Source organism: Caretta caretta, chromosome 6 (assembly GCF_965140235.1).
Source record: "Caretta caretta isolate rCarCar2 chromosome 6, rCarCar1.hap1, whole genome shotgun sequence".
In the NCBI taxonomy this organism is placed as follows: domain Eukaryota; kingdom Metazoa; phylum Chordata; order Testudines; family Cheloniidae; genus Caretta; species Caretta caretta.
The window spans coordinates 17,656,954-17,672,506 of NC_134211.1; the positions used below are offsets into that span (position 1 = coordinate 17,656,954).

At 48.5% G+C, this 15,553-nt stretch overlaps 1 protein-coding gene across 3 annotated transcripts in view; it reads left to right on the forward strand.

Moving 5' to 3' along the window:
* Positions 1–13,843, forward strand: part of SYT12 (synaptotagmin 12) — a 60,096-nt gene extending 46,253 nt beyond the window's left edge. For 2 of the 3 annotated variants that reach the window (XM_048854558.2, XM_048854559.2), the window contains 4 exons: positions 3,029–3,244; positions 4,724–4,844; positions 6,361–6,494; positions 9,967–13,843. In XM_048854558.2, the coding sequence (XP_048710515.1) occupies positions 3,029–3,244; positions 4,724–4,844; positions 6,361–6,494; positions 9,967–10,140 (645 nt within the window). In that variant the 3' untranslated portion in view covers positions 10,141–13,843. The remainder of the gene's footprint in view (positions 1–3,028; positions 3,245–4,723; positions 4,845–6,360; positions 6,495–9,966) is intronic. The other variant, XR_007357264.2, reaches the window with a different exon arrangement.
* Positions 13,844–15,553: the final 1,710 nt, after the last annotated feature.

The following is a 15,553-nucleotide window of genomic DNA, read 5'->3' on the forward strand; positions in this document are numbered from 1 at the left end:
AGTTGACTTATTTTATAATTCTATGGTAAAAATGAGAAAGGAAGCAATTGTTCAGTACTAGTGTGCTGTGACACTTTTTAATTTTTATGTCTGATTTTGTAAGTAAGTTGTTTTTAAGTGAGGTGAAACTTGGGGGTTCGCAAGACAAATCTGAAAGGGGTAGAGTGGTCTGGAAAGGTTGAGAGCCACTGCCCTAATGTACCTTGATTTGCTTATTTAGCTGTGTCATAACCATAAGGGTAGCCTAAAATTCCTCCTTACCTGCAAGGGGTTAAGAAGCTCAAGTAACCTGGTTGGCACCTGACCAAAGGAACCAAAGGGAACAAAAGATACTTTCAAATGGGGTGAGGGGGCAGAAGAGGAGAGAGAGGTTTTGTTTTGAGTTCTTTGTTTCTGTGGCCATTCTCTCTTGGGACTAAGAGGGACCGGACATCAATCCATGTCCTCCAAACCATTCTGAATCAGTCTCTCATATTATAGGAATTGTAAGTAACAGTCAGGCAAGGCGTATTAGTTTATCTTTGTTTTCTCAACTTGTGAATTTTCCCTTTGCTAGAGGGAAGTTTATCCCTGTTTTGTTGTAACTTTGAAACTAAGGCTAGAGGGGGTTCCTCTGTGCTCTTTGAATTTTCTGATACTCTGTAAGGTTAAGTACCAGCCTAAGTTTACAGAGGTGATTCTTTTACCTTTTTCTCTTTAAATAAAATCCTTCTTTTTAAGAACCTGACTGATTTTTCCATTGTTCTAAGACCCAGGGATTTGGGTCTGTACTCCCTTTGTAACCAGTTGGTGAGGATATATGCTCAAGCCTTCCTCAGGAAAGGGGGTGTAGGCTTGGGGGAATATTTTGGGGGGAATAGGACTCCAAGTGGTCCTTTCCCTGATTGTATGTTAAATCACTTGGTGGCGGCAGCGATCTCAAGGCAAGAAAGAAATCTGTGCCTTGCGGAATTTTTAACCTAAGCTGGTAAGAATAAGCTTAGGGGGTCTTTCATGCGGGTCCCCACATCTGTACCCCAGAGTTCAGAGTGGGGAAGGAACCCTGACAAGCTGCCTTACAAGTCCAGCTCAGTTTTTTCATAGAAATGTAGGGCTGGAAGGGATCTCAAGAGGTCATCTAGTCCAGCCCCCTGTGCTGAAGAGGGACCAAGTAAACCTAGACCATCCCTGACAGGTGTTTGTCTAACCTGTTCTTAAAAATTTCCAATGATAGGGATTCCACAAGCTCCCTCACTAACCTGTTCCAGTACATAACTATCCTTATAGTTAGAAAGCTTTTTCTAATATCTAACCTAAATCTCCCTTGCTGCATATTAAGCCCATTCCTTCTTGTCCTACCTTCAGCAGACATGGACAACAATTGATCACCAGTCTCTTTATAACAGGCCTTAATGTATTTGAAGACTGTTACCGGGTTCTCCCCTCAGCCTTCTCTTCTCAGGACTACATGCTCAGGTTTTTTAACCTTGCCTCATAGATCACATTTTCTAAATCTTTTATCATTTTTGTTGCTCTCCTCTGGATCCTTTCCAATTTGTTCACATCTCTCTCAAAGTGTAGTGCCCAAAACTGGACACAGTACTCCAGCTGAGGTCCTACCAGTGCCGAGTAGAGCAGGACAATTACATCCTGTGTCTTACATACAACACTCCTGTTAATACACCCCAGAATGATATTAGTCTTTTTTGCAACTGCATCACGCTCTTGACTCATAATCAATTTGTGAGTCACCATAACTCCGACATCCTTTTCTGCAGGTCTGTCATCTGGCCAGTTATTCCCCATTTTGTAGCTGTGCGTTTGATTTTTCCTTCCTAAGTGTAGTACTTTGCACTTGTCTTTATTGACTTTCATCTTGTCGATTTCAGACCAATTCTCCAATTTATCAAGATTATTTTGAATTCTAATCCTGCCCTCTGAAGTGCTAGCAACCCCTCCTTCAGCGTGGTGTCATCTGCACATTTTATAAGCATGCTCTTCACTCCATTGTCCAAGTCATTAATGAAAACGTTGAATAGTACTGGCTCCAGAATAGACCCATGTGTGACCCCACGAGATACATCCTCCCAGTTTGACTGCAATGCATTGAGAACTACTCTTTGAATATGGTTTTCCAACCAGTCGTGCAAATTTATAGTAATTTCATCTAGACCACATTTCTCCAGATAAATCGTGTCTGTGGCTTTCCCCCTATCTCCTAGGCCAGTAACCCATCAAAGAAGGAAACTAGTTTGGCTTGGCATGATTTATTCTTGACAAATCCATGTTGGTTATTACTTATCACCCTATTGTCCTCTAGGTGTGTACAAATTGACTCTTCAATAATTAGTTCCAGAATCTTCCCAAGTAACAAAATTCGACTGGTTGGTCTATAATTCCCTGAATCCTTTTTGTTCCCCTTTTTAAAGACAGGCCCTTCATCCGTCCTCCATCTGGAGCAAGGAGCCATCCTTTAGGTGCAGTAACTTGCTTTGATTCTGCACCTCCCACAAGGACTTTCCTACCTTTTGTAGCCCCTTTTATCGAAGCACTTTACACACAGGAACTTCCTAAACCTCATGGCTCCCTGTGAAGTAGGGCACAGATATGTCTGGTGTCACCAATGGCATTGTAATCACATAACTAGCATGTTGTGGGGGGATAGCTGTGAGGCTGGCAGAACAAGCATCAGTGGACAGCCCTTTTGTAAATTTTGCCCTGACTTTCTGCCAACAGCAAGGAGAACCTTGGTTCTTAAGGTCTTGTGTGGGCAGATCCTCCCACTCAGTAAACTGCATGAAGCTCTATCTGTCTCTACCCTGGAAGCAAAAAGGGTTGGGTCAATCCCGGTGGGATTTGAAACTGTGGTTCCGGCCACTTAGAGATCTACTAAACTGCTAACTTACTGCCTTTGAAGGGAATCTTTTTCAGAGCTTTCCAGGTGGTCTCAGCGGCTCTTTAAAGGAAAACACCCTCCCCTAAGTAACTCCCCATAGTAGCACGTTCGTCTCCTGCAGCCATAGCGTCGAACCTTCCTTTCTCTCGGCAGATTCAAAGGAGTGCCTTTTCTGTCTTCTTTGATGAGAAGTTTTCCATCCCCTTGGACCCGTCTGTGCTGGAGGAAAACAGCTTAAGATTTTCTGTCTTTGGCATTGATGAGGACGAGAGGAACATCAGCACCGGGGTAGCAGAGCTGAAGCTATTGGACTTGGATCTGGCCAGCCGCCCATTCAGTGCTTGGCTCTATCTGCAGGACATGAACAAGGTGAGCTCTTGTCATCTGCATGCTGGGGTGCCAGCTGGGCTCCCTGAAAATGAGTTACTGGGGCATGAAAGATAAGCGCTGGGTCGGCCACAGGCAGTGCTGGGTCTGATTACCTCCCCAGCGGGAGCCGTCCAGTGCATGAAGTGTGAGGGAATTTCATCTTTACTGCTGGGTTTGGAACCAGAGCTGATGCTGAAGCACAGTGGGGGAAACGGGATACGATGTCACCCCAGATCTGGTCAGCCTGTGCAGTGGCATGGCACTGGCCAACATTTCCTGCTGTGGAGTGAGGTGAACCCGGCCCCTTGCCCCCATTATGCACCTCACCAATTGTGTAATGATCCACCTGGGAGGAGCAATTCCCTCCTCCCTGCAGGCCATCAGCTGACACCCCGAAGCATGCGCATCCTTCTCTCAGCTTGCAGAGCTCAGATGGCTGTTCTGGCTATTTGGAGCCAGAGCACCAAAGCTGAGGTCCAGAACCAAATTTTCCAAGTGTTCAGGTGTTTGATTCTGCTGTTGGCTCAGGCCCAGCTCAATTCATTAAGAGTCCTTGACTTCTTAAAAGCAGTGAAAATATTTGTCTCATTGACCTCCACAGGCTGAAATAGTGTTTCCCCTTCTGCGTCTAGATTCACTGGCAGACCCTCAGCTGGTGTGGCTCAGCATTTACACCAGTGAGAATCCAGCCCTCTGCCTTTTGGTTTAATCAATGAGACCCCTGTTTCTCCCAGTATGGGGCAAGGTAGCAAGGAGAATGGGGGGAAGTGATCAGGGTTTCCCTCTGCTTCTGCTACCATTGATGACAGTTGGATGTCACACATGAAGATGACACCTATCTTTCTGAGGTACTTATGTGGACCTCCGCACTGTATTATCTGAGCCCCTCATAACCTTCCATGTAGTTATGCATGCCACACCCCTGTGAGGTAGAGAAGTGATATTTTCCCCATCTGCAAGAATTGCGACACAGAGACTAAGACCTTGTCTACACTTACAGCTTAGGTCGACATACCTAAGGCTCTCAGGGAGGTGAAAAGTCCACCCCCTTGAGCACTGTAGCTCTGCCATCCTAAGTCCCCAGTGTAGGTCGATAGAAGACTGCTTCTGTCAACCTAGCTACTGTCACTTGGGAGGTAAAGTTACTACAGCTTTTCCCCATTGTCACGCACATCTACACTGGGGCCTACAGTGACCCAGCCACCCCATAGCATGGACAAACCCTCTGTGAGTTTCCCATGGTCACACAGGCAGTTTGGAGCAGAGCAGAGAATTGAACCCAGGTCTCCTGAGTCCCAGTGCTGGCCTCTAACCACTAGGCCAGCCTCTGTAGGCTATAACTACTCTGCCTAGTTTCTGCCCTCATTGAGGGAACAACTTTCCCTGCCGGAGAGTTACTTCTCCTTCCCCTCTTGTCTGTGAATGAGTCATTTCTGCCGATGTTTGCTGTTGGGTGACGGTGCCTTACGTGCCCTACAGGCAGTTGACTCGGTGGGAGAGATCCTGCTGTCTCTTAGTTACCTACCCACAGCGGAGCGGCTGACGGTCGTTGTGGTTAAAGCCAAAAACCTCGTGTGGACCAACAGCAAAATGACAGCAGGTGAGTGCGAGGCCGTGAAAGAGCAGCTCCCGCCAGAGGCCAGCTCCGTGCAGCTCCGCCCTGCCTGCGGCTTCCCCTGCTAGAACTGCTGCCCAGGGTGCATCTCCGCTGCGTTAGTGCGGGAAGTGCTGCCGTGAGTCCAGGCACTTCACGCCTGTTAAATCAGGTGTAGCTCTGGGGAGCTCAGACGAGAAGCCCAGAACTTGAGCTCCAAAACCTCAGGCCTCTTGCCCTTGAGCCAAGGAGAGCATGTAGAGCTGCTAGCGATGGCAGTTGTTATTTACTGTTTGTAGTATGATAGTCCCGAATAGAGACAGGGCCCCATTGCACTAGCCACTGCACTTAATCTCTGTACTGCTCAGCCACTAGGAGGCAGCATTGCTCACAGGCCCTGTTTTTCTGTTGCCTCATTATAGTCACCGAGGGTCCCGTAGTTAAATAGGAAGGGCCTGTTCTGCCACTGGTGAATGGGGAGTTTATTCAAGTCACCCCTAGGCATATTAACAGGTTACATTGTGTATTATTGCGGTAGTGCCTGGTAGCCCCAGTCACAGACCAGGATCCCCCTGTGCAAGGTGCTGTACAACCACAGAGCAAACAGATGGTCCCTGTCCCAAAGAGCTAATGCAGAGCTAACTTGTGGGGGGGGGTCACGTTCTTCCCCCCTAACCCCCCCGATATCTGTCTTTCATTTAGCAACAGCTTCTAATCAGAGATTTTCAAAATGTGGGGTGTCCCACCTAGGGATGAACATTCAGGGAGGTGAGCAGCGATGCCAGCCCTGCACGATAGGGCTCCACCCCCTGACTCACCTCAGCCAGAAGCCCCCCTTGTCAGCTTATCCCAAGTCCGGCAACCCCCACGCTTCGAGAGCTGGGCTCCATCCTTGTTAGTAGTGGCCAACGCTGTCACCTGCTCTGTGGCGCCCCGTGCCCCTCGCTCCAGCCCCTGCCCACCTCACCGGGGGAGGGGCGGCACCTCCAGGCAGGGGCCAGCAGCGCCTGCACTGAAATGCCACCCACTGGCCCGGGGCAGGCTTTTGCAATGTCAACCCTTTCCTAAGCTCGGTCGCGGTTTCTCCGCTTGAGGCAGCGTGTGGTCGGCGCTGGGGTGGGATTCAGGATGCAGCGCGCTAGCCGCTGCAGGGCTGGCTGGGAGCAGGGGGCCACGGGGCACAAAGGTGGAGGGAGAGAAAGGGGCTCGCCAAGGGTGCCAGAGAGAGGGGGCAGGGCAAATGGGCAGGAACATGTCGTTCCTCCCTGTTCCCTCCCATGCCCCTCAGTCACTCCCTCCCCCCACCCTGCAGAGGCAAGGCATGGAGAAGTCATGTGTTCCCCCATAAACCTTTAAATTGTGGGGCCCCCCCATCACCAGTTACACGTCATCTCTGAGCTACTGTGCGTATACCCCTTTTCCCTGAGGCCCAGTGTTCCCTGCGCTCACTCAGCATTGTCTCTGCTTATGGGTGGAGGACAGTTGGCGAATGATGGTCCTTTGCTTCCCATTGTCCAAACAGATCCTTTCGTCAAAGTGTACTTGCTTCAGGACGGGAGGAAGATCAGCAAGAAGAAGACAGCTGTGAAGAGAGACGAGACAAATCCGGTGTTTAACGAGGCCATGATTTTCTCAGTGCCCGCAATTGTCCTACAGGTGAGAACTTCCCAGTCAAGGGCAGACTGAAGAGTTATGACTTTTTTTTTTTTTTTTTAAGCCAGAAAACTTTATACCGTTCATGAGATCCACCCCAACCTGCCTCTTGGGTCTGCCCAACAGGGTGCATTCAAGACTGCACCTTCCCTCCTCCCCCACATCAAGGAAATGACAGTACACCAGGGCCTGGGTATGTAACTAGAACTGCAGACTGAGCTGTAAATCTTCACTCCTCCTTAGCCTGACAGTTACAGCTTTTCTGAAATCTCCTGGAGTTTGACTGCTGCTTATATCAGGGAAGAGATTCGGGCAGTGAGTTCCCTGGTGCAAATCAGAGACATTAAAATTAAATCCTGCAGCTGAAACAGGAGGGCCGATGGCTGAGATCTAACCAGGATCACTGCACGGCATGGAAGCAGAGTAATTTCATTTAGCAAGTCAGAGGTTATGGAGTTAGTGGCTAATAAATGTGTCTGAAGGAGACACCTTCAAAGGGCAGATAATAAGGTGGAAGGTTTCTTCAGTGGCATGGAAACAAGAAAGAGCCTATTAAGGGATGGTTGCCATAACAACATCTCCAGGGGTCTCCTCCTGTTCCTCCCACCGTGAGGGTGATAGCACTGAGATCAGGGAGAACTGGACAAAGAGAAGGGAAATGAATGTGTCAGTGATAACAGCTAGAGTGGCAGTGAGTGAAAGCTAGATCTGTAGAGTATCAATCTGCAGGTGCGGATGAAACACACTTGAGCCTTTTCAAAGCAGCCAGGAGAGGAAATCTCAGAAAATCACCTTCAATAAGTCCAAGGACTCAGGAGACAGGAAGGGTGGATTAGTGGTTAGGGGGCTAGGCTTCTGCTCAGGAAATCCAGGTGCAGTTCCTTGCTCCGCCACAGACTTTCTATGTGACCTTGGGCAAGTCGCTTAGTCTCGCTGTGCAATCTCAGTGCCCCATCTGTAAAATGGCAATAATAGCACTTCCCACCACCCAGTGGTGCTGTAAGGTTAAGTACATGAAAGATTGGGAGGTACTGCAGTGATGGGGCTATACAAGTACCTAAAATGGATGGGTAGAGATGCAGTCCCTGGGAAGAAGCAAACCTGGGACTGGAGCTCTGTGTAGGGAAGGGAATGCAGGGAAATTGCCCTCTGCTTAGTCTGACGTCCATCCATGTAAACAATTCCAGCCTGTAACAAGGGAATTTGTGGTTGAACATTTAGGAGAGATGGGCTTTTTGAATGAACGTAGGCCATGCCAAACAAACAGAATAGCTGGGTCTATAGCTTACTGACTGAGGGGGCAATTGTCTTCAGCGGGCCACAGCTCTGGAGCAAAGGCAGCAGGCGGAAGCCTTGGCAAGCAAAGGGAATGCCGCATCTCTGAGTGTCATGCCCGTGAAACATCAGGGACCTGGCTAAATACCAAGGCATGAATCAGAAATGTGCTGATTAGAACTGGATGGAAATCTCCCACCAAAACGGTTTTTCATTGGAAAATGCTTTTTTCAACCGAAGTGGAAGTTCTCATGAAAAACTTACATTTTGATATAAAGGTTTTGTTTATTGACCTTCCCCCCCCCCACCCCAACATTTCCAGTGCAGGAGGAACCCACTTGCTCCCACTTTTTCCTCCCCCTTTTTTCCCCAAGGGGTAAAAGACTTTTAAAAAAGTGAAAGCAAGTTATATTTTTCCTACCAAAATGACGTGTTGTTTAAAACTTCACAACCAGGGGAAAATAAAACCCAATTAACAGAAAGTTTCAAGCAAAATGAAAGATGCTTCTTCTTTTTAAATGTTCGTATAATACACACCATCGTTTTCTGACCCGCTCTGTCTAGTGCTGATGGACAGAGCCTAACTTTGCATGGTAAGTAGAGATAGGCCCAAGTCATACACCATAGTTCCAGATCTAAACTGCTCCAGAACTCAATATCCAGGCTGTTTCATTAACACACATCTCTAACGACAAGGCTTTCAAAGAGAGGAACTGCTGGGGCCATTTCTAGGGCCCCCGTTAAAGTCAACGAGCGCTGAGGATGCTCAGCACCTCCCAGCGGGATCGGGCTCCTTGTGGGTGAAAGTCTCTCAGCTGTATCCTGAAGGGTGCTGAGTGCCTGCTACCCTGTGTGACATCAGCCGGCGTGATGCACTATGAGCTGGTCCTTGGCTGCTCTTAGGGTTTGGCCGGGTTGAAAAGCAGTCGTAGCTCTAGAGGAGGATTTCTACAAAGGGGAATTTAATAGACAGCCAGCACTGACAGATATCATTCAGCTGGAACTCTCTTCCACCCAGCCCCCTACATGAACAGAACTGCACTGGCTTCGTGCTGGAGCTCCCTAAGTAGGAAGCAGAAGAGCTGGGCTTGCTGTTTCCATCTTGAGTTTAAGGGGAGGGTCATTTCTCTCCAAGCCCCACTCTGCAAGGGACTCTGTGGGAAGAATCCTGTTGACTTCAGGTCCCCTGTATGTTCCCGGCAGCTGGCTGGGGTGTGAGAGAACGGGCCGTGCACTTGTCTCTGCAATTCATTTGTAATCAGTGACTGTTTTGGAAGTAGAGTGGGACGTAATGAAAAGCAGGGCTGGGTCGCTAAACTAACCAGAGTAATCTCCACTTTGTGTGCAGGCTCACACGGAGCCGGTTGCGTTGCTCAGCTCATGCGAGAAAGGGGCTGCTGTGTACTTGGTACACAAGGCAAATATTCCTTGGGCTGAGGTCTGAGTTACACTCTCCAGTGCTAATTATTCATAATGCTGACCCCTTAGGCATTAACCAAAGCTATCCTAGCCGCTAGTATTAAAGTGGGCTTTCACTCTGCAACGGCTCTGTGTATACATGGTTCCCAGTCCCACAGCAGATCAGCTTCCTCTGTGTGTCCAGACTCTGATCTGCTGACTTGAGTGGCAACAATAAGGCTTATGGCTTTTTACACAGAGCCAGCACTCCCATGGGAGATTATTCCACCTTGTGTGTTGTTGGCAGGATTATTTACTGTATTCCAGAGACAAGGTGGGGGAGGTAATATTCTTTATTGGACCAACTTCTATTGGTGAGAAAGACAAACTTTCGAGCTTACACAGAGCCCTTCTTCAGGTCTGGGCTGAAGTGGGAAGTGAGCGTGAGTCTAATTGATGGCACAGACATACTCCCCTAGAATCCAATAGACTTTTCTACCAGTTTGGCCCCTTAAGTCTCATAAGAACCTACTCTCAGGAGATTTTGGAGACTCTGTGCTTTCAGGGATACCTCAAGGACCACTTCACTCATGATACTTGACCCTTGCCTTTCACTGCCATCGGGCACCAAATTGTGCTTAGATTGCAGTAGGCTTTTTGGGGCAGGGACTCTATTTTTGTTCTGTGTTTGTACAGTGCCTCGCACAATAAGTCCTGTGACGGGGGCTCCGAGGCACTACCTCAGTACAAATACATAAATAAGTGCAATGGGACATTGGTAATGTTTCCTGTGCCCCTCCAGGATCTGTCTCTCCGGGTGACGGTGGCAGAGTGTTGTGAAGATGGGAGAGCTGAAAACATTGGCCATGTCATCATTGGCCCATCGGCCAGCGGCATGGGCATCACGCACTGGAACCAGATGTTGGCAACCTTAAGGAAGCCGGTGTCCATGTGGCACCCAGTTCTACGAAACTAAGGGCAAAGTTACACTCTGCGGGTATCTTGCATGGTGCCTAGACTTCCCATAAGCAAATATTCTTGGCAAATGGACAGTGGTACGTGAGGCATAAACTGTTTTTTCAAATGTTCTTCACAAGTTCCATTTAGTAAGAAGGAGCAGCAGGGGAAGTCACTGAATCAGATCCTTGAGGAAGCTTCAGTGGACTAAAACCTGAGAGAAGAAGCAACTCGTGTGATTATGCGCAGAAGTAGTTTCCAGGCAAACACTTCCTTCCTAGCACTTCCTTTCCAGTGACACCGGCTTGGGAGTCCCATTGTCCCTAATTGTGATTTTATTTTCCAGTGAATGTTACACAGTAGAGCATGGTCTGTTCACTGGCTTAAGGGGGTTAGGGGTAAATTTGTGATCTCGTACCCACGGTGGGCTTAGCCCCACTGATTGTCAACACAGTGCCTGGGGGGAGTTTAGCCACATGGATTTTCATCTACATGATGGCCAGGCTGGCATTTAACCACTGGGTGTTTTCAGTGCAGGGTCCAAAGAGAAATTTATGGTTTTAATACAGTGCTGCCCTGACAATATGCCCTCTCCAAAAGGGGTCCTTTGGTTCCTCCTCTGGATGCCTCCCCATTAAAAACTTGAGTTCAGGCAGAGTGAGCAGCTTAATAAATAGTGGGTGCTTATCTTCCCCGTCCGATTACTGGACATTCTGAGCTAAACTGAGCAGAGGGAATACAAATGCTGACATTTTTAATAAAGGAGAAGCCTTTTTTAAAAAAGAGAGCTATTTCCCAGTGCATAATATGAACGTAAAGGAGAGTTCCTTTAGGAAGAACTCATACTGCACTTTACCATTTCAATGAAACCAGCCTTTTCCACAGCCCATTCTCTCAAAGGCTCGATTCTGCGGTCAGTAGAAGTTGAGGGCCCTCAGCACCTTGGACGCTTGGATTTTGGGGGCCTTCATGTTTGAGGTTGGCTGAAATTCTTCAAATTTCAATTAAAATGTCATCAAAATCTGACGGGGGAAAAATGGGGATGGTGGTGGAATTTGATAACATTGGTGACTCCTGTGTTTTTGACCAACTATGGAACAGGGTGAAATGTTTTGAATTTCAAATGCCAACCAGAAAAGTGGGGAAAGTGTCTACTCACAAAACAGCTGATTTCTTTTCTCCCCCTCCTGTTTTCCAGCCAATTCTAGAGCCCAACTTGAGACACATTGGTGCCAATTTCCAGAGCTCCTGAGGTTCTGCGGACCTTCAGCTGGGATTGTGGGTGCTCAGCACCTTTGGAAGCCAGGCCCACAGGGTCTCGTACTGGGCACCCAACAGGATAGGCCTCAGTGTTTACTCAGTTGCCACTCAACTTGATCACTCAAGTTGTGATCAAGTTTAGCACGTGCCAGCTAATCCCAGCCTCAACTCAGCCACTCTTCCTAGTCAAAATAAACCCAGTGTTTCCCGCTATCACCGTTGTGTCGCAAATCTCGTGATTGTTGGTGTTTTCTGTAAAGCCCCAGCTCTTGGAATCATGTAGTTACTTGCTAACCTCACTTAAAACAAAAACAACAAACAATGAAGTGTCTAGCCCTCGTGGTATTGGAGAAAAGCTTGAAAACACGAGCACTCAGGGCTCAAACGCCACAAGCAAATGTAAAGAGCCCCAATTTTTTTTATTTATATAAAATGTCATGGTATTTCAGCCAATCTCGTGACTTTTGGGGTGGGCGCTTGATTCTCAGTGTTGAATGTAGGGACTGGCGAAAGTTCGGTCTCTTTGGGGACAATGGGTGTTTGTTTCAGGGCAGCGTGAAAACTGAGGGAGACTCTTCAGAAGAACCAGCTGCCGCTGAAAGCTGTGAAGGAGGAATGCAACCCCATTGCAGGAGACGTTTCCTGCCATCTTTGAACTTGGAAAAGCCGTCAAGAACCAAACTGTGTTGCTCATTGAGGCCTAAGGGGGTCTGAAATCAGTGCTCTGTTGTGATGGGCTTTCCAGGAAACAAAGGAAGAGATTACTTAACAGAGGGGAAATAAAACCAGTCAGATGTTTAATTCTACCTCTGTCCAACCAAATGGCATGGGGTGGGAGGGTGTTGGCTTCACCATCTGGGCAGAACCATCAAAAGCAGGCACAGCTGAATGCAGCCAGGGATGGTTTCTTTAAAGCAGTTGTGGTCAGGCTGCACCCTGTACTCTGCTGGGAAGGGACACCCAAGCTAGTAGAAGGAGAGGTGAGCAAAGAAATGGCGTGTAGTTTCTTTGCTGCCTTGAAGACTTGTAGTCAGTGAGGATTCAGACAAGACCGGGTGGGGGGCTCTCAGACTGCATGGTTAGCCTCTGGGGCTGGAGCATGCTCATTGCTTATGGGAGGGGAGACCCCATTTCCCCTCATCTTACCTGTGTAGGAGCAAGGCAACTTATGGACCCCACTGAAATGCCCTGCAGGGTTCCCGGGTTCTATTGCAGCAGCATCTACTTGCTTGAGGGCAAGCCCAAGCTTCCTGGGCACACGGTGCCATTGGGCAGCAGGCACTGGGCGAGAGCATGCTGCATACCCAGTGCCACTTCCCCAGCAGGGGGGCTTCCCCTTTGCTAGAGAAACGTGCTTGTTTTCAGTGTGAATCACCCTTGTCAAATGCCTCAATCAAATGGTGAGGCAGTCTGTCAGTCCAACAATTGCAGCTTTGGGAACATGAGACTAACTAACTTTTCAGCTCCAGCAGCTTCCCACATCGCTAGTCAAAAGGCATGTGGGGAGGGGAGGCCTGTTCCTTAGCACTGGGTTCTGGGCTTGGCCAAGTGTCAAACTCCTCCCTCCTGCTCGCAAATGTTCTTCACAAATGGTTAGGATAAAATTGACGTTGGCTTTGAACTTTGTTGGCTATCTGGGCCTGATTGAAGGCCGACTTCAGTGGGCTTTGGCTCAGGTGTAATATTCCCCCTGTCTTGATTCAGACAAAGGTTAGAAGCCCTTTTATTTACACGACCTAGTGTCCCAGTTGTAGCTCCCTTTATGATGGAAGCAGAGCAAGGATGGTCTTATGATTAAGGTTCTGGCCCAAGACACAGGAGAAGGGGCTTTAGCCCTGGCTCTGATACAGACGTATACATGGTACTGGGCTATCACTCAGACTGCACCATTACTGGATGTCTTTTTAAGAGCTATGCTGGAGTCCAACCACCAAGTTATTAATGCAGAACTCGCTGGGTGAGATTCCCTGGGCTGCGTGATACAGGAGGCCAGAAAAGATGATGACAATGCTCCCTTCTGACCTTAAAATGTGTCTGTTGCAAATGTCCTTCCCGTAGCATTAGATCCCTTTGGGAGCACAAGGCCAGGGCCGAAACGCTTTTGGCTGCAGGCTGTGGTAATGCTCGGCCAAAAAAGAATGAAAACGTTAATGGTATTTATGGGACCGACCAAAAAATTAAAAAAGCAACAATGGCTGTAGTTAAAATTGGTACTTTGAATGCTTAATATTCCGCTCTCTCCCCGCCCTTGTTTTGTCAGCATTCCATCATAGCAGAGTAGAGCAATATGCCAGCGGTGAGGGGGGCGTTCTATGAAAAGTGTATCTAGCATCATGCCATAGCTGTGCTATGTATTTAAATGGTTATGTTATCACATTAAAGACCTGTCAGCCTCGGTGTATCGCACCTGCCCTTCATTCCAGCTGAAAGATAAATAAACAGCGAGGAGACTTGGCAAATGACTTCATGCAGAGTTGTTTTCTTTGGCGCTCTGGAGCTAAAAATTGACCATGATTGTTAAGTGTGCAGGGTTGTGTGAGAGGATGAACATAGGCAGGGGACCTCAGTTTATCCATCCTTAAAAGGGGGACAGTCCTTCCCACGAGGGGTTGTGAGGCCAACTTCATTAGTGTCTGTAACACACTGTGGATAAAAGGCATTGCAGATGAGCAGAGTCTTAATTGTTGTTTTCATCTTGGTTTGAATGTCCCCCTTTAAAACCATTCTGAATGTAGGATTCATCAGCATGGGAAGAACCTGTGAAATGACCACCTGACAGGAGGGACACAGAGACAACGCACTGAGCAGTGTTTCAATGACACACACTTGTTTGAGATCCCTCCCCCCCCCCCCCCCCAAAAAAAAAAAAAACCCAAAAAACAACTCTTTACGTGGGCCACCAAAGAGCCACAAGTTGTTCAAGGATTTCACCTCCAAGGCAGTTACAGAGTAATGCCGAAGACGCGAAGGCTCCATATCTCTCCCCAGCCACCCCCTGAGCCACCGGTGCTATTTAATGGGAATTGGAAGGCAAGGTTCCAAACCCGTGGCTGGCAACATGTGGAATTCGGGTGCGCGGGTGGGGTGACTTCCAGGTGAGAATACAAAATTAACGATCCCTATTGATTAAAAACCAGCTAGACGTGAGTTAGGAGCAAATAGAAAGGCCGCTGCGTGTCTGTTACACTCACCTTAGTGCTGGGTGCGGAGGCAGGTGAGGCCGTGGGGGCTGTCTGGAGGCCCAAGGACCATGCCCTGCAGCCACAGAAGATGGGCCACAGGCTGATCTCTGCACGGCCTCTCTAAACCCAGTGTGATTCAGCTAGAGATAGTGGGGTGTCTCTGGGTTTGCACCAGGGTTAGTGACAGCAGAATCTGTCCCAGTAAGTATAGCTGCTCTAGTCCTCCCTTGGCCTTTCCTCTGCCCATCTGGTGGGCCCTCTGTTTCCGAAGCCCTTCTTTATCTGCCTCTCTTCTCTCCTTCCCTACCCCATCCTTCTCTCTTTCCATCAGCCCCCTTTCTTCATTCTCTCTGTTCTCCATTTCCCCTTCCCTTCTTTCTTTTTATCTGTCACATATCCCCTCTCTTTCTTCTGATCCCCTCCTCCTTCCCTGCTCTCTCCCACTCAGCTACGCAGCCCGGTCTAATTAACTGGCCAGCAGCAGCACCTCTCACCGCTAATGCAAACACCCTAGGCCCTTCCCTCATTTGCTCTCTGTGGCCCTGAGGAGACACCGCATTGCCAGGTGGGCTGGGCCCTGTACCAATATCCTTGGGAGAGTTCAGCAGCCCTGGAGCCTCCAGACACTGCAGTCAGCTGAGCCATGGCAGCATTCTGAGGGAGGGCTATAAACCCCTTCCATATAATCAGCAAATAATTTTTCCAGCTTTGCTGGTTCCTCTGCTGCTGGGAATTGCGTCCCATTGCCTCCCCCTCTCTGCCCTTAGGCTTTGGCTCGCGTGAGTCCAAAGGGTTACAATGACGTGCTGTGACAGGCAGCCATGGTACCAGCCTTCCCAAACTGGCATTGCCCTGACATACAAGCACAACAGCTGAGGAAGAGGCCACAGAAGGGACATGGGCAAATAGGGCACCAGTGAGATTTAGTCCTGCTTTCTGACTTGATGCTGAGAACAGATGGCTCAATCCCGTGAGAGGCCAATGAAAGAT